The 26,038-nt window shown below is 37.0% G+C and overlaps 1 protein-coding gene across 6 annotated transcripts in view; it reads left to right on the forward strand.

Moving 5' to 3' along the window:
• The first annotated feature begins 4,118 nt into the window (after positions 1-4,118).
• CEP126 (centrosomal protein 126) overlaps positions 4,119-26,038 on the forward strand; it is a 115,756-nt gene continuing 93,836 nt past the window's right edge. For 4 of the 6 annotated variants that reach the window (XM_020879388.2, XM_070473670.1, XM_070473669.1 and 1 more), the window contains exons 1-2: positions 4,119-4,509; positions 11,203-11,322. In XM_020879388.2, coding sequence (XP_020735047.2) covers positions 4,382-4,509; positions 11,203-11,322 — 248 coding nt within the window. In that variant the 5' untranslated portion in view covers positions 4,119-4,381. The remainder of the gene's footprint in view (positions 4,510-11,202; positions 11,323-26,038) is intronic. The other 2 variants (XM_020879387.2, XM_020879389.2) reach the window with 1 other exon arrangement.

Consider the following 26,038-nt stretch of genomic DNA (forward strand, 5'->3'; position numbering starts at 1 on the left):
TAGTTGGTTCCAGTCCCATATCTGAGAGTCACATTTGACTCTTCTTTAAAAAAAAATTCCGCTCAGTTGCCACAACCATGCATCAACACTTCTTAATGACTCAGGTTAAATTTTGAAAACTTCTCACTACCGCTTTGACTACCATCCTAGTAAAAGCCTCCATAATCTCTCATCCAACCTACCATAATAACATCCAATCTGGTCTCATTGTTTCTAGTATTATAAACTGCAGACTAGTTTCCCCACAGCCCCTAGAGTGATCCTTTTGAAAGATTAAATTAGGTCTTACTCTACTACTCAAAATTCTCCAATGGCTCTCCCTCCATTGGAAGTTGGATTTTATATTAATTCCTTGTGTACTACGTAAGTCACCACCATATGGGAAGGACACCCCCATACACTCCTTTAATTTCATGTCCTAGGGCACTTCCCCTACCTCACTCTGTTCTGGATACAGTGGTCTTCTTGTTGTTCCTTGAATATATCAACTAAAATTCTGCCCTCAGAGCCTTTTGTACTTAAAGCCCCCACTGCTTCTGAATAACAACCTTCATCCAGATATTTGAGTGGTAACCTTCTTTCTTCATTCAAACCTCTTCCCAAATTTCCCATTTTTGGAGGCTTTCCCTGAGCACACTATCTAAAATAGAACTGACATCAATTCTTTATCCCTCTACACTACTCCATTTTCCCTCATAGTACTTTTCATTACCTAATATATTCTAGTAAGAAAGAAAAATAAATACAAGCTTAAAAGCACAGGGACTTTGAAGTTTTGCTGACTGCTATATCCCACCACTAGAGCGTACTTGGCACATAGTAAGTGGTCAATATTTATTTCCTTAATAAAAGAATGAATTACTTTATGGCTTTTGATGTGAAAAAGTAATCATTATATTTAATTCACTTATCTCTTTTAACAAAATATAGAGATTTTTCAGTTCCATTCAGTTCAGTCACTCAGTTGTGTCAGACTCTTTGCGACCCCATGGACTGCAGCACGCCAGGCCTCCCTGTCCATCACCAACTCCCAGAGTTTACTCAAACTCATGTCCATTGAGTCAGTGATGCCATCCAACCATCTCATCCTCTGTCATACCCTTCTCCTCCCACCTTCAATCTTTCCAGCAACAGGGTCTTTTCCAGTGAGTCAGTTCTTCGCATCAGGTGGCCAAAGGTTTGGAGTTTCAGCTTCAACATCACTCCTTCCAATGAACATTCAGGACTGATTTCCTTTAGGATGGACTGTTTGGATCTCCTTGCAGTCCATGGGACTCTCAAGAGTCTTCTCCAACACCACAGTTCAAAAGCATCAATTCTTCAGCGCTCAGCTTTCTTTATAGTCCAACTCTCACATCCATACATGACCATTGGAAAAAGCATAGCCCTGACTAGTTGGATCTTTGTTGGCAAAGTAACATCTCTGCTTTTCAATATGCTGTCTAGGTTGGTCATAACTTTTCTTCCAAGGAGCAAGCGTCTTCTTATTTCATGGCTGCAGTCACCATCCGCAGTGATTTTGGAGGCCAAAAAAAATTAAGTCTGCCACTGTTTCCACTGTTTCTCCATCTATTTGCCATGAAGTGATGGGACCGGATGTCATGATCTAAGTTTTCTGAATGTTGAGTTTTAAGCCAGCTTTTTCACTCTCCTTGAAAGAGGCTCTTTTATCAAGAGACTTTTTAGTTCCTCTTCACTTCCTACCATAAGGTGTCATCTGCATATCTGAGGTTATTGACATTTCTCCCGGCAATCTTGATTCCAGCCTGTGCTTCATCCAGCCCAGCATTTTTCATGATGTACTCTGCATATAAGTTAAATAAGCAGGGTGACAATAATACAGTCTTGATGTACTCCTTTTCCTATTTGGAACCAGTCTGTTGTTCCACGTCCAGTTCTAACTGTTGCTTCCTGACCTGCATACAGATTTCTCAAGAGGCAGGTCAGGGGGTCTGGTATTCCCATCTCTTTCAGAATTTTCCACAGTTTGTTGTGATCCACACAATCAAAGGCTTTGTCATAGTCAATAAAGTAGAAATAGATGTTTTTCTGGAACTCTCTTGCTTTTTCAATGATCCAGCAGATGTTAGTGATTTTTAGAGCAATACTATTTATTATTGCTTAAATCATACTTATCTTTCCTGCCAAAAGATAAAGCTTATAAATGCTTCAAATTATCTATTATCCAAATATTTAATCTTAAAGGTTCTTCTAGAATCTATGCAACTTAATAAAGGACTGTACAACTTAAAACCTGAAAAGCCTGTTTAACATTTTGAAGAAGGAAATAATTTTTTTTTCTGAAGAAGGAAATAATTTAAAGATTAAAAAATCCTGTAATTTTTTTTAAAAATTGGTAACATTGTGTTTAAAATTTCTTTCCTTCTTTAGTATCATTGTAAAGCAACATTTGAATGAAGAATGATTATATGGGCGAGCATTTGTAGGAAACTAAAAACCAAATTATGCTTCTTAATGCTAATACACCAAGTGACAAAAAAATAAGAAGTGATGACATACAAAACTAATAATATAGCAAAAACTAGACTTTCAGGAAGGCTAACCATGCCACTCACTTTTATTTGCACTTTACTGACCTACGTTACTTGCATGCTAAGTCGCTCAGTTATGTCTGACTCTTTGCACCCTATGGGCTGTAGCCCATCAGGCTCCTCTGTCCATGAGATTTCCCAGACAAGAATACTGGAGTGGGTTGCATGTCCTCCTCCAGGGGATCTTCCCTACCCAGGGATTAAACCCACATCTCCTGAGGATCCTGCATTCCAGATAGATTCTTTACCACTTAGCCACCAGGGAAGACTGCCCTCCACTGCTTACTCTCTCTCAAATTGTCTCTAGAGAAACAGACTTGTGATGATAGCCAGTGGGAATAGAATCAATATAAATTCCTGTGACTAGGTCAGTTAAAAATTTGCAAAGATAGCTAATCTTTCTAGTGTACACAGTTAGCCTTTCTTTGCCAAGATTACATATTGTATCCTCTTGGCATGGTCCTGAAGGGGGCTTACGTGCTTTGTGTTTTAAGTCAAAACTCGATTTGTTGTGGCACTTTTAATCAGAACACATTCCAGTTTGAATCATTGCATCCAACTTTGCAAAAACTCTGTTTTAAATAGCTTCAACTGGAAAAGTTTATTATTTTGAACTCTAAAAATGAACAAATTGATTCACAGACATAGGCATTTGAATGGTGGGTGAGTGATTTTCATTTGGTTTGTACATTCTGCTTCCAATATGGGAGGTTTTTCCACACAAAAAGAAAAAATTTAAAAAAAAAAACACGCTGAAATATACTCAGAACTCACATGTGTTTTTACAATGAACTTCAACAAAAAGTTTCAGCCTTTTTTCAAATTTTTTACTTGCAAAATTTCTGAACTTATGGCTCAAAAATCCATTCAATTTTCCATACCTCCTGAAACAGTTTCAATATGATGATCTCTTTTGGCAAGTCTTCCCAGGAGATTACTAAATTAAATCTGCACTACTTTCCTGGCCGCCGATGCTTTGATGGTCTATTTCCAGAATCTGGCAACAAGGCTGGCACCATTAAAAGCCTTTGAAATGCATATCTTATAAGTAGGGAAATGGCGAGGAAGACGACTTGCAGACGGAATGGCAAATCAGGGAGGGAGTGATGGAATGCAGAGAAAGGAAATTTCCACTCCACAAAGCTTTTTAAAAGAGATGGTGGTTGGAAACAGTGATGCTCCAGAAAGACAGAACTTCAACCACACAACAGCACTCGGTAGTTAATCCTATCCTGAATTACCCCCGAGAAAATAATTTCAGAATCCCCACGGTGGCTTTTGCCAATATCTGGGGATTTTTGCATCTCACTGTCTTTCATCACTCTTAGTACCCCCACGAAAACAGCCTCATAAAAGCGAGGTGGAACGGAGTCAGGTTCCAAGGCACATGTCAGCACGCCCTCCACAGAGGACGCGTGTCCCGGAGGATGCGAGCTTCTTGGCCGCCTCCCTCAGGCAACTCGAGGCGGGGGTGGGGTGGGGGTGGGGGAGGCGGGAGGCGGGGCACAGGGAGGGGTCCTCTCCTCCTATTGGCTGCCTCCAGGGCCCGCCCCCATAACCTGGTCGCCGTCGCGAGGGACGCGGCGTCGGTTGCTTGTCAACATGGCGGCGGCGTCGCCACCTCTGCCGTTTCCAGGCAAGGTCGCCGCTGCGGCAGCTGCCACAGCCGAGAGCGCCGCTGTGCGGGAACCGGAGCTGCGGCGGCCAACTTTCCCGCCGCAGTGACGCGAGGTTTGAGAGACGGAGTGCTGGGAGGGCCGGAGGAGACAGCAGGAGCTGCCATGAGGGAGGCTCTCGGGGCTAGCCGGGAGGCGGCGCTGAGGTGAAGGATGCTGACCAGGAGGCCTGGAGCCCGGAGCGCGGTCGCCGGACTGGGCACTGAATCCTCGGACACCCACGTCAAAGCCCCCCTCAGCCCTCGCTTGAGCGGCGGGCGTCACCGACCTGGCGCCTACCTGTATCCTTCCAGCCGTGGTTGCCTGGGTGGCGGTGTTGGAAGTGGGGAACCCCATCTTTTTTCTGTTCTGTTCCCATTATCACAGATGCCAGATGAGAGAAACCAGCCAGTCATCTTAATGCGGGTATTTGCTTCAGCAACTATCGCTGCTCCCCTTAAACCTGAAATACCATTTTCTCCTATTCTAGGACTACTTTCCCGACCACCTTGTTATCTCATGTGTTTTCAACTTTGCGGTATTTTTTTTATTTTAATGAGTTTTCAAATAGGTAAACGTGTTCTCTGGGGATTGTTTTCTTGTAGAGTTAGGCCATTATGTTCTTTACTTCATATTATTCATCTCCTGATAATTCATGCTGCTTGGAGAAAAGAATGCCGCAAGTAAATAAAATGTTTTGGTCTCCTGAAATAGTCCGTCTTAGCAGTTAACCTAACACTTCATTTATTTTACAGAGCTGCTAAAGCCTAACATAGTTGGTTAATTTGTTTTGTTTTCCATCCTGTGCCCAGTCTGTTGTCAGAGAGACAACAGACAGAAAATAAGCAAAGGACCTGGAGCCTTCACACTGGTTTATCACTAGTTTGTCCCTAAGAATTGGTCTAGCCCACCGTTGACATTATTATTGGTTGCATTGTAGAAAATTGAAAATGTTAAACGGTTCTGTTTTTAGAATATGTAAACCGTGTTTATTCCTTCAGAGAATGTTATGATAATTAGAGTGTAACCTTTGTATTCTCAGAGGACTTGGTTGGTAGTGATGATGCTAAGTAATCATCTTCATTCTTGTCAGAGAGTCTCTGCTTTTCAAATTAACCCCCACTTACTTATTGTCTCCCGGTTCTGGGAATTGCACTTTTCAAAGCAAGTCAACAAGCAGTTTTCATTTAGTGCCTCCTCTTTTGGCTAGGTGCTTGGGATACAACTCTAGTGAGGAACACAGGTACATACAAAGCTTAAATAATGGTAAATATCCCTTTTCTGATCATGCTTCCTCAAGCTTTTATCCCATCTTTTCTTGCTTTAGTCGACTTTTCAGAATGCTAACCTGCAATGGCAGCTTCTAATTCTTTTCATCTATTCATTATTAACTCCATTCACTTTGGCTTTTGCCCTTGCTGCTCCTCAAAACTGTCCTGACTCAAGGTGTAATCTGAAATAAACTGGATTGCTTTCTGTATGGATTTGATTCTGTCCCGATGACATTGTGTTTACTTGAACCCTGAACTCCTATTACACTGACCCTGACTTATCTGTAAATCGGAAAATAGGGAAGCACTGTAAGTGGCTCATTGACAAGGTGTATCTTTCCATCATTTTCATTAGTGAAATGATCATAGACTTAATATTTTTAAATTTTTAAGGTATGAATGTTGATACAACAAAGGAAGTAGTTGTAAAATAAATTTGGCAGCACCTAAATGAACAAAACCAAATAGATATAATTCCAGAATTATAATGTTGGTTTCCTATAAAGAAATATATTACTAAAAATATACTTAAATACTAAATATATAGTTAAAATTAAGAAAGTTGTAAATGTTCATTTCAATAGATACCCTGAGCCTTTGCTAAAATCCAACAACTTTTGCTAGTGTGTGTGTGTGTGTGTGTGTGTATGTGTGTGTGTATATATATGCATCTATATGTATTATATATAATACAGATTTTTTCCTAGTTTATACATATATATTTGCTAGTGAATCAAGAATATCGTTGTTACTAGTTGGAGAAACACTTAAGCACTTGTGTCATTTTGTACGTTCTCTGTGTCTGTAATGTTTCATATTGGATACCTGGTACAGAGTAGGTGTGCAGATTTATTAAATTAATAACTAAAATTTTAAAAATGAACTGTAGACTTAAATGGCTTGGTAAAATTTCTACATGTGACTTCTAAATATGAATTCAGTACTCAGAGGCTATATTTCTCTCACTTGAGTTGGAATTTCCTAACTCTAAAGTCTATGGAAGAACAAAACTTCATGAAGTTCATCTAATTAAAATTAGATAAAGTTCTATAATTTCAATTTCTTAAAACAATTCAAATAAAAATATAATAAAATTTGTTTTTAAAATAAAGAAGTGAAGGTCTCATGTCCGCTTCACACTATGCCTCTTTTTTTCTCACAAGTATCTCCAGTCTTTACCCATTCCATTTTATCCTAGCACCCACCTTGCCTCTCTGTTCCCTACCCAGTTTAACCCTGTTTTTAATTATCTACACATATTCTCTCAACAACATCCTTGGTTCTTTGCACTCCTGTTCTTGTCTCTCAACCATCCAGTAACTATTACAACCCTATATTTCTACTCCTTCACTCAAGAATAAAAAAAATCTGTCAGAGAAAATTCACAAAACTGCTGTCATTTGATTGTTCTCAGCTTCACCAGAACAAGAATGGAATTTTGTCTTGTTCCTATTAAATTAATTTCTGTGCCAGATCTTGATCACCTCCCCCTCACTTAGTAGCCTGTCTTAATATTTCATAAGAGAATGGATGCATGAACTCCCTCAGGTTCCTCCCAATAAACAGCACAAACCATCCTACTCCTGTCACCAACCTCAGTCCCCTACCCTGTCTTTTTCCAAGCTCACTGATGGGATATCACTTTTACTGTAGAACGTGAGTCCATTCACTTATGCCCTGTTTTCATCACCTCTTCCCCGTAACCCTGGATTGTAAATTATCCTAACCCTCTATTACAATTTACTTTCAAGATTTCTCTAATAGCCTTCTTTCCCTACAGCCTATAAACATCCTCTGGTCTTGGCTATCCTTAAAACTAAAAATCAAACCTTTTGATCATAAGAACTCTTATAACTTTGTTTTAATATCTCCTGTTTCCTTATTCAAACCACTAAAAAAGAGTAGTCTAAATTCACTGTCTCTACCTTGAGTTACACTATACTTAATTCCAAAATATATTTGAACTGATTAAAAAAAAAAAAAAAAGGCATGGACTATAGTCCAGGCTTCTCAATCTATGGGATTCTCCAGGCAAGAATACTGGAGTGGGTTGCCATGCCCTTCTCCAGGGAAATCTTCCCTACCCAGGGATTGAACCCAGGTCTCCTGCATTGCAGGATGATTCTTTACCATCTGAGCCACCAGGTGGCTCATAAAAAATAAATACAAAATTGTAAAGAAAAACTGACAGAAAATAGATTTTCACATTTTTCATAACTTGAAGGTATAGTAACTTTACCTTTTGAAAAACAAGAATCAATTTCAAATGAAAAATATTTCAAAGATAACTCATTAATTTAAAACTTTAGTGTAAGGGGACATTGTATAATTAAATAAAATGAATTATCTGGAGAAAATACTTGTAGTAACTATGATAGAAGGTCAATATTTACACTATTCTGTCTCTATTGAATTTACTGAAATTGATTTTTTAAATGAAGTTCTCAAAAGATAAATGACCAGTGACCCTGAACTAAAAATTCACCAAAGAGGAAAATAAAAATTAGTATCAAATAAGATATTTATTCTGTTTTGCTAATGCATACATACTAAAACCTGACTTTCCACATGGTCTTTCTTTTTTAAAAAGTACTACCTAATACTCGAGGTTTTTAACTCATATTCATATATTTCCAATGGCATGTAAATTTATATAATCCTTTTGGAAATCAGTTTGTCTGTGAGACACTGAAAGCTATAAAAATATGTATACCTTTTGTCTTAGTTTATCTGCTGAGAATTTTCTCCAAGGAAGTCATTCTGCAAGCTTTTATTACACCATTACCATATTCTAAGCACCATGCCAGTCTACGGCCATACCACCCTGAGCGCGCCCGATCTCGTCTAAGCACCATGCCAGGCTTATTATATTGTATAGAAATGTAGAGGACACACACATGGTGTACCCATGAGAGTGTCATATCATCCAGTGAGAGGTAGAAAAAGCTTCATGGGCTAGGAACTGTTTGAGGTGTCCCTGAAAAGATGGGTAGAGTTAGCCAGCATGTACCAAAATATAATGGCAAACTACGTCTTGGCTTGTTCTGTTAATAAGTATCATAGTGTGATAGTGTGACTGGGCTAGGAGTCATGTAGGGAAGTGTTGAAAAATGAAGATGAAAAAAAAAGACCAGATTATAGGATGCCTTATATTTTAATGTCATCATGAAAGTAACAGGGAGGTTTTGGAGAACAGCAAAGAATGAGAGACGTAGTGAGATTTGTGTTTAGCTGGTGTTGTGGACGTTCGAATGGAGGATGACAAGTTTAGGAGTAATATAATGAGTTAGAAGACTACTGGATTGGTCTGGGCAAGGGATTTAGAGCATCAGAGTCAAGGCTGTAGAAGAAGGTACAGAGAAAAAAAAGCATGAGGATAGCTCTAATAATTTGACAAGAGTATTGGTTATATGATTCATAGTTATTAGTGGTGGTACAATATTTGAAACAACCTAAATGAGCTACAATTAGAAAAAGACTATATTGGGAGAGGATGAGGTGGGATATATTAGGCTATGCTTTTAAATTACAGTCATTATGTATTACTTAGCCAGTACTACAACCTATAATTTTCTTGGTTTTGTTGTTGGTTGTTTTCTTTAATAAGTATATAGCCTTTCTTTGAACAAGTATTTAACTATGGTTCTTATAGAAGTATCTATCTTATCTTTACAGTACAGCTTGTATGAAAAATAAAAGTTTAACCAGCCATGTAATATTTTTTAAATTTGAATACCATACTTTGAAGAGATGCAAAGGCAAAGCATTTTTTATAACTCAGCAGGCAATATTATATATATATATTAGCCATATATATATGTAGAGAAAGATTTAATTAAATCTAACAATACATAGTTGTCAGAACATTATTACAAATGTTACATTTGTGATTTTCTTTATGTTATTGTGGTGAGAACACAAGCATGTTGAAACATTGAACACAATTGTTTCCACGTGTATCATACTCCTTCATATTTCTCACCTGAGCTGAAGCAACTTTTCCCTTTTCTCCCACCCAACAGTGTTGATCTTGGGTACCCTGAAAGGAAGTTGCACTTTCCCCCACTGAGATGTTGTGACTTAGCAGTTAGCCATCTTGTTGAAGTCTGACTCCTTCTAATAAATTACTCTTTTAGAAGAAGCAGCTAAATCTTTAGCTTTTTCCATGCTAACAAAGAACCATATTCCTTCCTTTTTTTGGTTTCAATTTTATAAATCCTTCAAAAGAAACATTAAGTAAAAATATCATGTATGCAAGTGCATGTATTTGTTTATGGTGAGGTACAAAATTTTGTAATAAATTAATTATGGCCAATGGCATAAAAATAGATAGCAGCATAATTGAAAGCACCCATTAGCAAAGTTTCAAATGACTAAAACATTCAAATAAATGTGATTACCCAAACATTCAAATAAATGTGATTGTTTTGAAATATATAGTATTGGATAGTTGTTTTTTTTTACCATGTTGAAACTGAAACACTGTAGGATCCTAAAATTAAGACATTTTGAATTAACAAATTATCTACTGCTTATTATTTAATATGTTGTTTTACCACTAATATTTATATCTTATAAAATTTTAATTAAATAGACCTCTTAAAGAGAATTTCAAATCTTTATTTGGGGGGGAGGAGTGATTTAAACATAGTTTATTCTAAAAAGACAACCAGGCATGTCCGCAATATATAACTTCAATACAATCCTATATACATCTACATCTAATGATGAGGTACTGGAAATGGTAATTCAGTGACCACTTCTTCAAACTTCAGAATCATCAAAAACAGAAAAATACTATGATAAACTTGATAAAGGCATTCAGTAATGCCAGTTGAAATGTAGCTGAATAAATGCAGATATCAGTTAACCACAGAAATTCAACTTATTTAAAGAAATAAATTCCAAATGAATGGATGATTTAGATAACTAAAATACTCTTTATCTGGCAGACTTCTTGTAAACATTGCTATGATGGTTTTCCTGATGGTTTGTTTTATAACCTAAGAGTAAATCACCAAATTTTCCCAGTTATATTGCTAAGTGATGTTTAATATTTTAATATGACTTTCATAATGTGAATTAAAGTATTGACTGAAACATTTAACTCATCTACTTTATATTAGTGAAATATAACCTTATTTCATTTTTCTGCATACATTCCTAAGATGTGCATGTGTGTTAAGTCACTTCAGTTGTGTCTGACTCTGTGCAACGCTATAGACTGCTACCTGCCAGGCTCTGTCAATGGGATTCTCCAGACAAGAATGTTGGAGTGGGTTGCCATTTCCCTCTCCAGAAGATCTTCCTGACCCAGGGTTCAAACCCAGATCTCTTACATCTACCTGTATAAGCAGGCAGATTCTTTACCACCAGCACCATATGGGAAGCCCAACATTCCTAAGATAGCAACTTGTTAATAAGTACCCAAATATCTGTATAATGAAAGAAACGATAGACATTCTCCTTATCTGGGCTCATGATGTATAAAATTAATTAATTTTTCCTCAAAGAAAATGAGATGTATCTTCAGTTCTATTATCAAGTCAAGAAAAAATAAAACATCTGCCAGTCATACACTGACACTAATGTGTGCACATACTAATTATTCCACAAAAAATCATTACATCATTAGTATGAGGCTGTAATTATATTTATCAGATAGCACTGACATTCATCCACTAAAGATGTAAACCACTGTCCTTAACTTTATGCTGTCATTAGAGATATGAAAATTCATTTTGAGAAAAATTTAGAAGAAGAGCGCCAAATATTACTGCAGCAACAAAAAATATGTCGAAATCGAGCACGTAAATATTTTGTGGAGTCAAACCGGAGAAAAAAGTAAGTAATTGTATTTTATTCAAAAGCATAGAAACTCAGTCTTTATAAATTAATAATTTCTTTACTTTGTAACATTTTATGAACCTAAGTCATGACAGTGATTTCTCTATAAAATTGATCAAGATTTTTGTGGCTTTTAAATTTTATTGTTTTTCTGCCACAGCACAGAATGATGTATCATCTAGTTTACTAAATGTGACTGAGGCAGTCTTTTCTTGTCATAGAACTTATTAGTGTCATATCTACTTCTTAAAATGACTATAAAATATATTCTTCATTTTTTGTATTACTTTAATGATAAAAGGTGACCAATTAGCATTTACTCTCTAATAGAATATATTTTATTTTAATTATTATTCACTTATATGTAATTTTTATATATATACTTCCCTCATTCATCCAGTCAGAAAAATAGGGGAAATATGAATAATGGTGGAAATATTGTAAAAAGAATTTTATAAATGATTGCCACTTTAAAAAAAGAGCTTTCTAGTATAAACTGGAAACCTAATAAAGTAAAAACGCAAATGCAAACGATCCTATCCCTGCTTGACATTTCTCAAAATTCATTTGAATTACTGGGGTTTTTTTTTATGCGGAGTGGTTATGCCATTTTTATTGTTGTTTCTTTCTACATTGTTTATATTTCTACAAAAGCTGAATAGCAGAAAATCCCTAGAGTTTATTAACTACATCATTGGGCATATGTTGCAAATCCCATTTGGGGAATACAAAATTGTTTACCTGTAATTTTTTTCTGGCACTGTATTTCTCTTTAGAGTAACTCTACACTGCCTGGTGTAGTTGATAGTATTTAATGAAGCTTCATTTTGTTTCTGTTTTTTATTTGTGTATTTCTGTTTTTCTCCTACCTTTCAGCTCCTTAGCTTATAAAAGGCACTGATAGGTGTTCAATAAAGATGAATAATTTTATGTTGAAAGTGTCATTGGCTTTGGAGTTGGAGATCCAGGTTAAAATCCTAACTCCATCAGTTAGACCAAGTTATTTAAGCTCTTTGAACTTTAGTTTCTCATTTATGATTGGAATTAATACTATATTTTTCAAGGAATTGTTATGTAGAGCAAAAAAGTTCAATAATAGAAATAGTTGAGAACACATATATAAAATATTTATTTGTCATGTAGTGCTTCAACATTAAAGCTTATTTTATTGATTAGCAAATTAATATCTGTCAATTGTACATTTTTTAATAGTCTTGCTGTATGAAATGGCAGGCTTTATATGTGGAATTTGATTCATAAAGTTCCAACCTATCTTATCAAATACCATATGAATTCTGATGTAGAAAATAAAGAAGAAGATTTGGGGTTTAAAATTCTAAGAGGCAGTACATTTTTCAATATAATTGCATTATGTTTTCCTTTTCTGTTGCCCTACAGAGGGGTAAAGAAAACCTGTTTTTATGTAAAGCCACATAAAAGTGTTTTTTTAAAACACTAATGATTTATTTCTATATTCACCTTTTATAAAGGGAACAAAATTCTAGATACACTTCTGAACTTCAGAATATATCTATCATTGTGACTTTTTTGGCCTTGCCATTATGTATCCACTTATGCTTTACATCATCTGAGTTTATGCTGTCTATTCATATTATAGTCATAGAGTTTAGAAAAACTATTTTTCCTACTGGTAGAGATAGTCTAACGTTTAGGTTTTTTCCTACAAAATGAGATAAATTTGTACTTTGACATTGTCATTACTATTTCCCCAGTATTACTCAAAAGATCTTCATAGCACCAAGTGCTCTTTTTTACTCATATTGATTGCCTAAAATCACACACATTTTGTTTTCTTGTTACCATTTTTTGCGTTTCTGTTGCCAGTATTTTTCTTGTATGTGTTTATCGCGTTCTTCAGTTTTCCATTCTGTCACTCAATATTCACACAGTGAAGTCTTCTTTGTTTCTCTCCAAGACCTTCCTCCACCAATAGTTACTGCTGCAATAGATATACCCATAGACCTAATCACAATAGGCATCCTAAGACTTCCCTTAATTGCTCTTAGCAATTAGAGCCACAGTTTCTTGTCTTCCATAGCATCCCTTTTTTTGTTTTGTTTTATAATATTAGTTTTTGGGAACACAACCTCAGATAACTTTCTAGTTAGGCTGCTTTGTGGACCAAGTAATCTTAATATATACACATACTTAAAGAATATTAACTTATTTCCTACATTGTTTTTAATTTTCAACTTAGAACTATCTTTTTATAAATTAGTGAAGAGGCATTCATTCATCAACAAAATAACTAATTGAGTACCAATTATTAAATACTATATTAGGAGAAAAAATAATTTTGGTTAATCTGTTTCATCATTAGAAATATCAATAATCAGATCCAATGTGGCTTCATGAGGAAACTAAATAGAAATAAATTTTAAGAGGTAAAGAACTCAAAAGAAACATTCAAATAGTTTTAAAACAATATAATGTAAGCATATAAGCTTAAAAGTTTAGATGATCAGACAAAACTCCTATGTAACTGTGTAACCAACTGGCACAATAAGAAAGAAAAGGACTGAATGGGGAAAACTGCCCAAATAAAGCAAAAAGGAAACACTAGCAAGCGGTCAGGGTCAGGCACTTTGGAAGAATCTCTAAAACCTGTATTAAGAAGATTCCTTAAATATCCCATAGGCAGAAAAAAATATTACCTAGAGAATCACAGGATAAATTATTTGGTGAACATGAAGTGTGAGGTAGCTACATTATCTATTTGTGAGAATGGTGGAGTATGGAGTTCCCCATGAAGCAGGAAAACTGTACCTTAGAATAAATAAGGACTTCTACTTTAAGCAATTTAAGTCATATTAATCAAATCTACATATATAGATGTATAGATTAAGCTAAAAAATATAAACATATCCAAATAAATCTAGTTATCAGTAGATTTAGATATCCCTGGTTATATTATCTATGCATGCGTGCTCAGAGGCTTCAGTCGTGTCCGACTCTTTGGTAACCTATGGACTGTAGCCCACAGACTCCTCTGTCCATGGGATTCTCCAGGCAAGAGTACTGGAGTGGGTTGCCATGCCCTCCTCCAGGGCATCTTCCCAACCTAGGGATCAGACCCACGTCTCCTGCATTGCAGGCGGGTTCTTTACCACTGAGCCACCAGTGAAGCCCATATTACCCATAATATATTCATAATATAGTAAAGAGAAATGAAAGGAATTCAGGATATTTATATTTTCAGCTATTTAAAATGTTATAAAGGATAACATTTATTCATTCCACTAACATTTGAAAGTGTAGTGAAAGTGTTAGTCTCTCAGTCTTAGTCATGTCCTACTCTTTGCAACCCCATGCACCATAGCCCACCAGGCTCCTCGGTGCATGGAATTCTCCAGGCAAGAATACTGGAGTGGGTTGCCATTTCCTTCTCCAGGGCATCTTCCCAACCCAGAGATCAAACATGGGTCTCCCACAGTGAAGGCAGAGTCTTTACCATCTGAGCCACCTTTCATATACCAAAGGATAAAAAATAAAATGCATTAATTCTTGCTCTCTCTTTACTAATAATGAAGCAGTTAAAAAAAAAAAAAAAGGATGGTAGTGCTGTACAGTAAATACTATAATTGAGTCACCAAGAAGGTGCTGTGGAAGTACATCTCACACAGAACATGACAAGGAATTCCTGGAAGGGTAAATTCTTATTAGATAACCAGGAGTTAGCTCACTTGAAGGGCAAAGGAGAACAGTATGTGAAAAAAAACTTCAATATTATGAAATAAAAGACATAAAAAAGTTTTATGTGATTTAAGCACTGGAAAATGTGGAAGGGTATCAGGAGAGGAAGCTATAGAGCTGACAGGAGACATTACTAAAATAACTTTTGTGCCAGTCTAAAGAAATTAAACTCTATCCTGAGATGCTGTTGAAAGAGTAAAAGAGAGATGGATGATCATGTTCTTATTTTATCTCATTATAACAAAGGGTAGAGAATGAATCTAAAGCATAGGCTGGAGGCAAAGAAGAGGGATAGAAAGCTGTTATGGGGATCTAAGCAAGAGAAGGTATGAAGCTGGCCTATGAAGGCAGAGTCGGGATTGAGTAGTAGGGTCAGTAGGAGTCAAGGTCAGTTATGGGTGGTGCATGAAAAGCATTGTCAAAAGTGGAATACTCATCAATTATGCAAACCTTATTTTGACATTTTTAATACAAATCTAAGTTACAATGCCTATTTCTGTCATCTTTTATACAGATTATGATAAATGTGTTTGATGTTTTCTTCATGCCTTAGAATCATTATTATGGGCATCAAATATTTTACTCTGTTATGTTACTGTGTTGCCCTTGAGCTATTAAGTTTTATTTAGTTTACAGTACTAGCCTCTACTGGTTAGCTTGGTGAATTCTTCTATTAAAATGTTTTTTCCCTTACTGCGTAGCTGTAATTTCTTTTTTAAAGTTTAACTTTGTTGTTGTTATTGTTTAGTCGCTAAGTCATTTCTGACTCTTTGCAACCCCATAGACTGTAGCCCACCAGGCTTCTCTGTCCTTGGGATTTCCCAGGCAAGAATACTGGAGTCGGTTGCCAGCCCCTTCTCCAGGGGATCATCTGCACCCGGGATCAAACCCAGGTCTCCTGCATTGTCAGGCAGATTCTTTACCACTGAGCCTCCATTTTGAGGTAATTGTAGATTCACTTGCAATTGTAAAAAATAATACAAAGAGATCCCATGTATGCATGCTGACTTGCTTCCATCACTTCTAACTCTCTGTGACCCTTTGGGCTGTAGCCTGCCAGGCTCTTCTTGTCCATAGGATTCTCCAGGCAAGAATACTGGAGTGGGTTGCCATGCCCTCCTCCAGGGGATCTTCCCAACCCAGAGATGAACCTGCGTCTCCTGCAGCTTCTGCCTTGCAGGTGCATTCTTTACCGGTGAGCCACTGGGGAGGCCCAAGATCACATAATACTCTCTATTCAGTTTCCCCCAGTGGTAACATCTAGAAAAACTGTAGTACAATCTCACAACCAGGATAATGACATTTATGTAGTCAAACAGAACATTTCTGTTATTGCCCTTTTATACGCATACCCTCTTCCCTCCCACACCTATCCCCTGGAAATCACTAATCTGTTCTCATTTCTATAATTTTTTTTCATTTCTAGAGTATTATATAAATACTATCATACATATGTATAGTGTATATATTATATATATGATGATTTATGTATGATTCAGGATTGCATTTTTTCACTCAACCCATTCTCTGGGATTCATCCAGGTTGCTGGATGAATAGTTTATTCCTTTTTGTTTCTGAGTATTATTGTATTATTACCATTCACCTGTTAAGGATATCTGGGTAGTTCCCAGTTTGGAGTTACTATGAATAAAGCTGCTATAAATATTCATGTATAGGTTTTTGTGTAAGCATTGAGGGCAGGAGACGGGGATGACAGAGGATGAGATGGCTGGGTGGCATCACCGAATCAATGGACATGAGTTTGAGTAAACTCCAGGAGTTGGTGATGGACAGGGAGGCCTAGCGTGCTTCAGTCTATGGGGTCGCAAAGAGTCCAACTGAGCAGCTGAACTGAACGTTTTTATTTCTCTGAAATAAATGAAGGAGTACAATTGCTGGATAATATGGTGGTTTAGTCTTCTAAAAAACTGCTAAATTGGCCTTCAGAGTGACTATCCACCAGCAGTATAAGAGTGATCCAGTTTTCCACATCCTCATTAGCATTGATGTTGTAACTATTTTGTATTTTAGCCATTCTTAAAGGTATAGTATGGAGAAGGAAATGGCAACCCACTCCAATATTCTTTCCTGGGAAATCCCATGGACAGAAGGAGCCTAGTGGGCTACAGTTCCATTGGGTTGCAAATAATTGGGCACAACTTAGCAACTAAACAGCAACAACAACAAAGGTGTAGTAATATGTTGGTGTGGTTTTAATTGATATTTTCTTAATGCCTGTTGCATTATATTACAGAATATCTTTTAATGTGCTTATTTGCCATCTGCCTATCTATGAAATTTCTCATAATGTCTTTTATCCATTTTCAATTTCTTTGAAGTATAGTTAATTTACAATGTTATGTTAGTTTCAGGTGCACAGCCAAGTGATTCAGTTATACATATATACACATTCTTAGATTCTTTTCCATTATAGGTTATTACAAGATATCAAGTACAGTTCCCTGTAATACACAGTAGGTCCTTGTTTGTTTTTTATCTAGTCTATATGTTGTAATGAGTATATGTTAATCCCAAACCCCTAATTTATCTTCCTGCCCCTCCCACTATCCCCTTTTGTAACCATAAATTTGTTTTCTATGTCTGAGTCTATTTCTGTTTTGTAAATATGTTAATTTGTATCATTTTTTAGAGTCCACATATAAGTAGTATCATATATTTTTCTTTCTCTAACATCATTTGATATGGTAATCTCTAGGTGCATAAGCAAATGGTCTTATTTCTTTCTTTTTGTGGCAGAGTAATATTCCACTGTATATGTATACTACTACTTTATCCATTCATCTGTTAGTGGACATTTTGGTTGCTTCTGTCAGGTTGGTTTATTTCTCTCCCTCAGTTTTTGTCTCATCCATAACAAAGATTTGGAATGACGGACTAATTACAGCTAAAGCAGGCAGGATATCTTGACTGTTGTCTAATCATAGCAAGGATTCAAAACAACAGACTAGTTACAAATCAACTACAGCTCAAGCAGACAGAAATTTTATTAAACCAGACAGTGGATAGTACACTCTGGAGACGTGGGAGCAGCTGTGGCCACGGCCCTTTGGCTTCCATCTGTATACTTTCCCATCTCCTCTCTTGGTTCTGCCCTGTGTACCCACCACCAATCAGGAAAGGGAATGCAAATTGTGTATGCTCAAGGTCAATCAGGGAAGGGGGCGTGTCTGGACACATGCAAAAATAGCGTTTTTACATATTCATCTAGGTGGGAGTGGCTGGGAGCTTTGATTAATAGTTGCAAGCTACCTAACAGGCTCTATTGATCCCGCTTTCCCATATTTCAGCCTGTTATAATCGTATATATGTATAGAATATTAATGAACCTTTAATGGGCTCCTGGCTGCCTAAGTATACTTGAGGACACTGCTGTGTACAAGAGAGCATGTGCCAGAGTTGGAGAAGCCCTGTGGTGAGTCTGTATCCACTATGTGCCTAGGGCACGTGGGCCCTAGAATTGGAAAAGTCTCTGTGGCTATTTTTGTAGCATATCTGTGAGTGCTCCTGGGAGTGCCTGAGGTGGGGTTTAGAGATCAGCTTGCATCCCTTTCCACCAAGCCACCCCTCATTGTTCATGCCTAACTTCCTAACAGTTCCATGTCTTGACTATTGTCAGTAGTGCTGCTGTGAACATTGGGGTGCATGTATGTTTTCAAAGTAGAGGTTTCTCCAGCTATATGCCTAGGAGTGGGGTTACAGAATCATATGGTGACTATTTTTAGCTTTTTAAGGAACCTCCATGCTGTTCTCCGCAGTGGGTGCACCAACTTAAATTTCCATCAAAATTTAGGAGAGTTCCTTTTTCTCCAGACCCTCTCCAGCATTTATTATTTGTAGGCTTTTTAATAATGGTCATTCTGACTGGTATGAGATGATACCTAACTGTAGTTTTGATTTTCTAATAATTAGTGATATTGAGCATCTTTTCATGTGTCCATTGGCCATCTGTATGTTTTCTTTGGAGGAATGTCTCTTTAAGTCTTCTGTCCATTTCTTTGGGTTGTTTGTTTTTCTGATATTGAAGCTGTGTGAGCTGTTTTTTTATTTTAGAAACTAATTCCTTGCCAGTAGCATCATTTGCAAATATTTTATCCCAGACTGTGGATTGTCTTTTCATTTTGTTTATGTGCAAAAGCTGTGCAAAAGCTTTTAAGTTTAATTAGGTCCTATTTGTTTATTTTTGTTTTTATTTCCATTACTTCAAGAGATGGCTCTAAAAATATTGCTATGATTTGTGTCAGTGTTCTGCCTATATTTTCCTCTAGGAATTTTACAGTATCTAGTCCTACATTTAGATATTTAATCTGTTTTGAGATTATTTTTATATGGTGTTAGAGAAGATTCTAATTTCATTGTTTTACAGGTAGCCGTCTACTTTTCCCAGAACCACTTCTTGAAAAGACTGTCTTTTCTCCACGTATAATCTTGCCTCCTTTGTCTTCAGTTCAGTTGCTCAGTTGTGTCCAACTCTTTACGACCCCTTGGACTGCAGCTTGCCAGGCCTCCCTGTCCATCGCCAACTCCCAGAGTTTACTCAAACTCATGTCCATTGAGTCAGTGATGTCATCCAGCCATCTCATCTTCTGTTGTCCCCTTCTCATTCCTTCCTTCAATCTTTCCCAGCATCAGGGTCTTTTCCTTTGTCTTAAATTGATTTTTCATCCATTTTCTAATTAGATTATTTGCTTTTTTACTATAGAGTTTTGAGAGCCCTTTATATATTCTAGGAACATATCCTATGTCAAATGTGTGGTTTGCAAATATTTTATTCTGCACTGGAGTTTAGATTTTCACCTTCTTAATAGAGTCTTTCCTAGAACAAGTTTCTCATTTTTATGAAGTCCAGTTTATCACTTTTTCTTTTTATAGATTGGGTTTTTGGTGTCTAGTCCAAGAAGCCTTTGCTTAATTCTAGATCCTGAATATTTTCGCCTAAAAGTTTATAGACTTACAAACTGTAAAAAGTTTGTATTTTTACAGTCTAGGTGTGTAATCTATTTTAAGTTAATTTTTTTATAGTGTGTGAGACATAGGTCATGGTTTTTTGGTTTTGTTTTGTTTAACCTGTGGATATCCAATTAGTCCAGCATTCTTTGTTCAATAACTATCTTTCCTCCATGAATTTTTTGCACCCTTGTCATAAATCATTTGTGCATATTTATGTGGGTCTATTTCTGGGTTCTCTATTTTTTAACATATGTCTATCCCTCCACCAAGGCTATTACACTGTTTTGATTACCGTGGCTGTAAGTCCTCAAATCACTTTCTTCCATTTTACTCTTCTTTTTCAAAATTCTTTTATTCTAATTATTTTGCCTTTACATATAAAATTAAAATAATCTAGTTTGTATCTGTAAAAAATGTCACTGGGATTTTTACAGGAATTGCTTTATACTTGTTTATCTGAAGGGTGTGGGAAGAATTGACATACTTTCTATGTTGAGTCTCCTAATAAATCCACTGAGTATTTTTCTTTCAATAGTGTTTTTTAGTTCTAAAATTTCCATTTGGTTTTTCTTTATATCTTCTAAAGTTTAGTTTTTGAGACTTTCCGTGTTTTCAGTTGCAAACCTATCAACTTGGTGTTGGCCTATGGACTGTCTTTTTTCATTTAGTTTGTGATCTTCCTGGTTCTTAGAATGACAAGTGATTTTTCCACTGGAAATCAGACATTTTCACATCTTGTTATGAGACTCTGAAACTTACTTAAACCTTCAGCCTCAGCTGGCTTTCTCTGGCACTGTGCCAGCAGCGGAAGGGGTGGGAGGGGGAGACACTGCTTCATCACTGACGGTTGGAGGTGGAAATCTAGGTTTACCCCTCTGTTGACACGGTTGGGAAAGAGACTTCTCATCACTTCTGGGCAGTTGAGTTACAGCTCCTCAGGCGGTTCCCATTGGCACCACACTGGGAGTGGCCTCATAACTGTTAGTGCAAGCTGGTGAAAGTTTTGTCTTTCCACAGGCCTCCTGAACAGAATCCAACCAGGGGGAGTAGAGGGTAGCTCATCACTGCCAGGCAGGTGATAGTGCCTCTAGAGAGGTGATAGACTCTCCACTTAGTTACTGCTAATACTGGGCCTGGGGAGGGCATCATTACCACTAGATGGGGTGGAAGCCTAGCACTCTACTGAGCTGCTCTGACAGCATTCAGCAGCGTTCTGGCTACATTCTGGCGAGGATGGAAATGAAATCTAGACTCCCTACTCAATCTTGGCTTAGATGGGAAAAGGACCACAGGTCTTTTTTTTTTTTTTTTTTTGGTGATGTTTGGGTGGAGTAGTAAGATTATTGTCGAAAGTTTTCTGTCTTGCTACACTGGCCTTTTCCTCCTCATGGAGCTAGAGATAGCAGACTCTTTTTTTTTTTTTTTTTTTTTTGGTGGTGGTGAAGTGAGAGATGGTGCTTTTTTGTCCTGTTGACATTTCTATGTTGCCTATTTCTCCCACTCCAGGTATGGGATATATGAAGCCAAAAGAAAACTCAGAGAGCTTACGACCATGTTTTCCCTTGGATCCTGAGGTCCCTAGCCAGTGTGCCTCCTTTTCTCCATCTTTTAGACTCTTCTAAATTTTTTTTTTAAATGTAATATCCAAGATTCTTATTTGTACTTAGTGAAAGACATAGAAGAAAGTCTGTTTACCTCCTCTTCTCAGAAGCAAAATTTCTTTTTGATGTTAGTATTTCTTCTTCTGGACTTCCCTGTTGGCTCAGTGGTAAAGAATATCTCTGCTAATAGAGGAGCCGCAGAAGTGGGTTCAATCCCTGGATTGGGAAGATCCCCTGGAGGAGGAAATGGCAACCCACTCCAATATTCTTGCCTGGAGAATCCTATGGTCAGAGGATCCTGACAGGCTACATTCATGGGGTCAAAAAGAGCCAGACACTGAGTGCGTACATACACACATGTATTTCTCCCTCTAGACGCCTGTCCACCTTTTTTCTTTTATTTCTAATGCAGTATTACCTAAGTAAACAAAGGATTTTGTCAGAACTGAATCTAATAAGAATTTATGTGAATAAGGACTTGAGACTCATGATTGAAATTTATGTGCTTTAGTTGATATGTTTACTTTAGCTGATACCTCAGCCTTTAGAGAAATGAGGTGCTATTATATTTTCCCTTTGTAGTATCTACATTACTAATTCTATGTGTTAAGTCAGAATATGAATCTTTATTGTTTGGGTATTTTCCCCTCCAATAAGGGTAATTTTTCATTTTTTATTGTTTTCTTTTCCAGTCAAATGACAGACAATAAGTTGGAAATATGATATTCAACATAGGTTTGGGGCATCCCAAATAAGTTTCAGTCTTTTCAAGTACAAGATATGTCTCTTTGCCATGCAGTGAAAGTTGACAGTATATTCTTGAGATGTTTTATTTCTTATAGGATATTGGCATTATTGTTTCTCTAAAATGTTATGCTCTATTCTTAAAAACTATTTTTCCAATTCCATTAATTTAAAATATAATATTTTATTCTATTTTTAAATATCTTTAATTATCTCAAAATATAGTTGTGTTTTAAACTTATATGTGATCATATCTCTAGAAAGTTATATCTACCTAAATCTGAATTATGGTTCCAAATAGGAAAAAAACCCATCACAGAAGGCCAGCTCTCCAGTTCTGCCTGTGCTGTTGTGATCAAAGTTACTCCTATTCACTATTGTTTGGGTTCTGTTGTTAAAGAAAGTAATTGTCATGGTGGTTACTTATATACTTCTTAAGGAAGTATATAAAGAAAAAAATTATACTGCATAATTGTAGATTCCCAGGAAACCAAACAAACAGTTTAGCAAATAGTCATAGTTTTATGAAGTATATCGCTTTGAGCCAAGGTGGTCTACACCTTTCATAGTCTACATCAAAGTGGTCTACATCTTTCAGAATTGTACATTTTAAATAACTCTTCAAAAGTTGCTAAGGCATGTTATTCATAGTACCCAATTTAAAAGTCTATTAACAGATGAATGGGTAAAGAAAAAGTGGAATATAAATACCATGGATCCATGTCTTGGCTATTGTAAACAGCAATGAATATTGGGGTGCATGTATACTTTCAGACCATGTTTTTTTCTGTATATATAATCCCTGCCCAGGAATGGGATTGCAGGGTCACATGGTAACTCTATTTTTAGTTTTTTAAGGACTTTGTTCTCCATAGTAACTATACCAACTTACATTCCAACCCCAAGTGTAGAAGGATTCCCGTCTCTCCACACCCTCTCCAGCATTTATTGTTTGTGGGTTTTTTGGTTCTTTTTTTGATGATAGTCTTTCTGACTGGTGGTATCTCATTGCAGTATAGATTTGTATTTCTCTGATTATTAGTGATGTTGAGCATCTTTTCACATGCCTTTTGGCCATCTGTATGTCTTCTTTGGAGTAATGTCTGTTTAGATCTTCTGCCCATTTTTTTGACTGGATTGTTTGTTTTGATGATGTTAAACCTCATGAGCTATTTGTAGATTTTGGAGACTAATCCCTTATCTGTCACATCCCTTGCAAATATTTTCTCCTAATCTCTGGGTTGCCTTTTCACTTTTTATTGTTTCCTTTGCTGAACAGAAACCTTTGAATTTAAGTAGGTCCCACTTGTTTATTTTTGTTTTTACTTGTAGTATTCTGGGTGAGAGATTGAAAAAGATATTGCTGAGATTTATGTCAAAGAGTTGCAGCACTGTTTACAATAGCCGAGACATGGAAGCAATCTCAATGTTCACCAACAGAAGAATGGATAAAGAAGACATGGTGTGGAATATTACTCAGCGATTAAAAAGGATGAAATGGTGCCATTTGCTGCAACATGGATGGACCTAGAGATTGTCATACTGAGTGAAGTCAAACAGAGAAGGAGACATATATGAAATCCCTTATATGCATGATCTAAAAAGAAATGATAAAAATGAACTTATTTAAAAAACAAATGGAATCATCAGTTCAGTTCAATCACTCAGTTGTGTCCAACTCTTTCTGACCCCTTGGACTACAGCATGCCAGGCCTCCCTGTCCATCACCAGCTCCCAGAGTTTACTCAAACTCATGTCCATTGAGTTGGTGATGCCATCCAACCATCTCATCCTCTGTCATACCCTTCTCCTCCTGCCCTCAATCTTTCCCAGCATCAGGGTCTTTTCCAATGAGTCAGCTCTTCGCATCAGGTGACCAAAGTATTGGAATTTCAACTTCAACATCAGTCCTTCCAATGAATATCCAGGACTGATCTCCTTTAAGATGGGCTGATTGTATCTTATACAGTCCAAGGGACTCTCAAGAGTCTTCTCCAACACCGCAGTTCAAAAGCATCAATTCTTCAACGCTCAGCTTTCTTTATAGTCCAACTCTCACATCCATACATGACTACTGGAAAAAACCATAGCTTTGACTAGACGGACCTTTGTTGGCAAAGGAATGTTTCTACTTTTTAATATGCTGTCTAGCTTGGTCATAACTTTTATTCCAGGGAGCAAGCATCTTTTAATTCATGGCTGCCATCACCATCTGCAGTGATTTTGGAGCCCAAGAAAATAAAGTCTGTCATTGTTTCCACTGTTTCCCCATCTATTTGCCATGAAGTGATGGGCCCAGATGCCATGATCTTAGTTTTCTGAATGTTGAGTTTTAAGCCAACTTTTTCACTCCCCTCTTTCACTTTCATCAAGAGGCTCTTTAGTTCTTCATCTTCTGCCATAAGGGTGGTGTCTGCATATCTGAGGTTATTGATATTTCTGCTGGCAATCTTGATTCCAGCTTGTGCTTCTTCCAGCCCAGCATTTCTCATGATGTACCCTGCATATAAGTTAAATAAGCAGGGTGACAATATACAGCCTTAAAGTACTCCCTTCCCAATTTGGAACCAGTCTGTTCTTCCATGTCCAGTTCTAACTGTTGCTTCTTGACCTGCATACAGATTTCTCAGGAGGCAGTTCACGTGCTCTGGTATTTCCATCTCTTTCAGAATTGTCCATAGTTTGTTGTGATCCACACAGTCAAAGGCTTTGCCATAGTCAATAAAACTGAAGTAGATGTTTTTCTTGAACTCTCTTGCTTTTTCAGTGATCCAGCAGATGTTGGCAATTTGATTTCTTGTTCCTCTGCCTTTTCTAAATCCAGCTTGAACATCTGGAAGTTCACGGTTCACATACTGTTGAAGCCTGGCTTGGAGAATTTTGAGCATTACTTTTTACTAGCGTGTGAGATGAGTGCAATTGTGCAGTAGTTTGAGCATTCTTTGGCATTGCCTTTCTTTGGGATTGGACTGAAAACTGACCTTTTCCAGTCCTGTGGTCACTGCTGAGCTTTCCAAATTTGCTGGCACTTTGAGTGCAGCACTTTCACAGCATCATCTTTTAGGATTTGAAATAGCTCAACTGGAATTCCATCACTTCCACTTTGTTCATAGTGATGCTTTCTACGGCCCACTTGACTTTGCATTACAGGATGTCTGGAGTAATCACCATTGTGATTATCTGGGTCATGAAGATCTTTTCTGTATAGTTCTGTGTGTTCTTGCCACCTCTTCTTAATATCTTCTGCTTCTGTTAATCCATACCATTTCTGTTCTTAATTGTGCCCATCTTTGCATAAAATGTTCCCTTGGTGTCTGTGATTTTCTTGAAGAGATCTCTATAGTTTTTTCCATTCTATTGTTTTCTTCTATTTCTTTGTATAGATCACTGAGGAAGGCTTTCTTATCTCTCCTTGCTATTCTTTGGAACTCTGCATCAAATGGGTATATCTTTATAGACTTAGAGAATAAACTTATGGTTGCCAGGGGGAAGGATGGGAGGAAGGAATAGTTAGGGAGTTTGGCATTGACATGTACACACTACTATATTTAAAACGGATAACCAACAAGGTCCTACTGTATAGCACAAAGAACTCTGCTCAATGTCATGTGGCAGACTGGATGGAAGGGGAATTGGGGGAGAATGAATACATGTTTATGTGTGGCTGAATCCTGTTGCTGTCCAC

The sequence above is a fragment of the Odocoileus virginianus genome, chromosome 10 (genome assembly GCF_023699985.2).
Source record: "Odocoileus virginianus isolate 20LAN1187 ecotype Illinois chromosome 10, Ovbor_1.2, whole genome shotgun sequence".
Taxonomy (NCBI): Eukaryota; Metazoa; Chordata; class Mammalia; order Artiodactyla; family Cervidae; genus Odocoileus; species Odocoileus virginianus.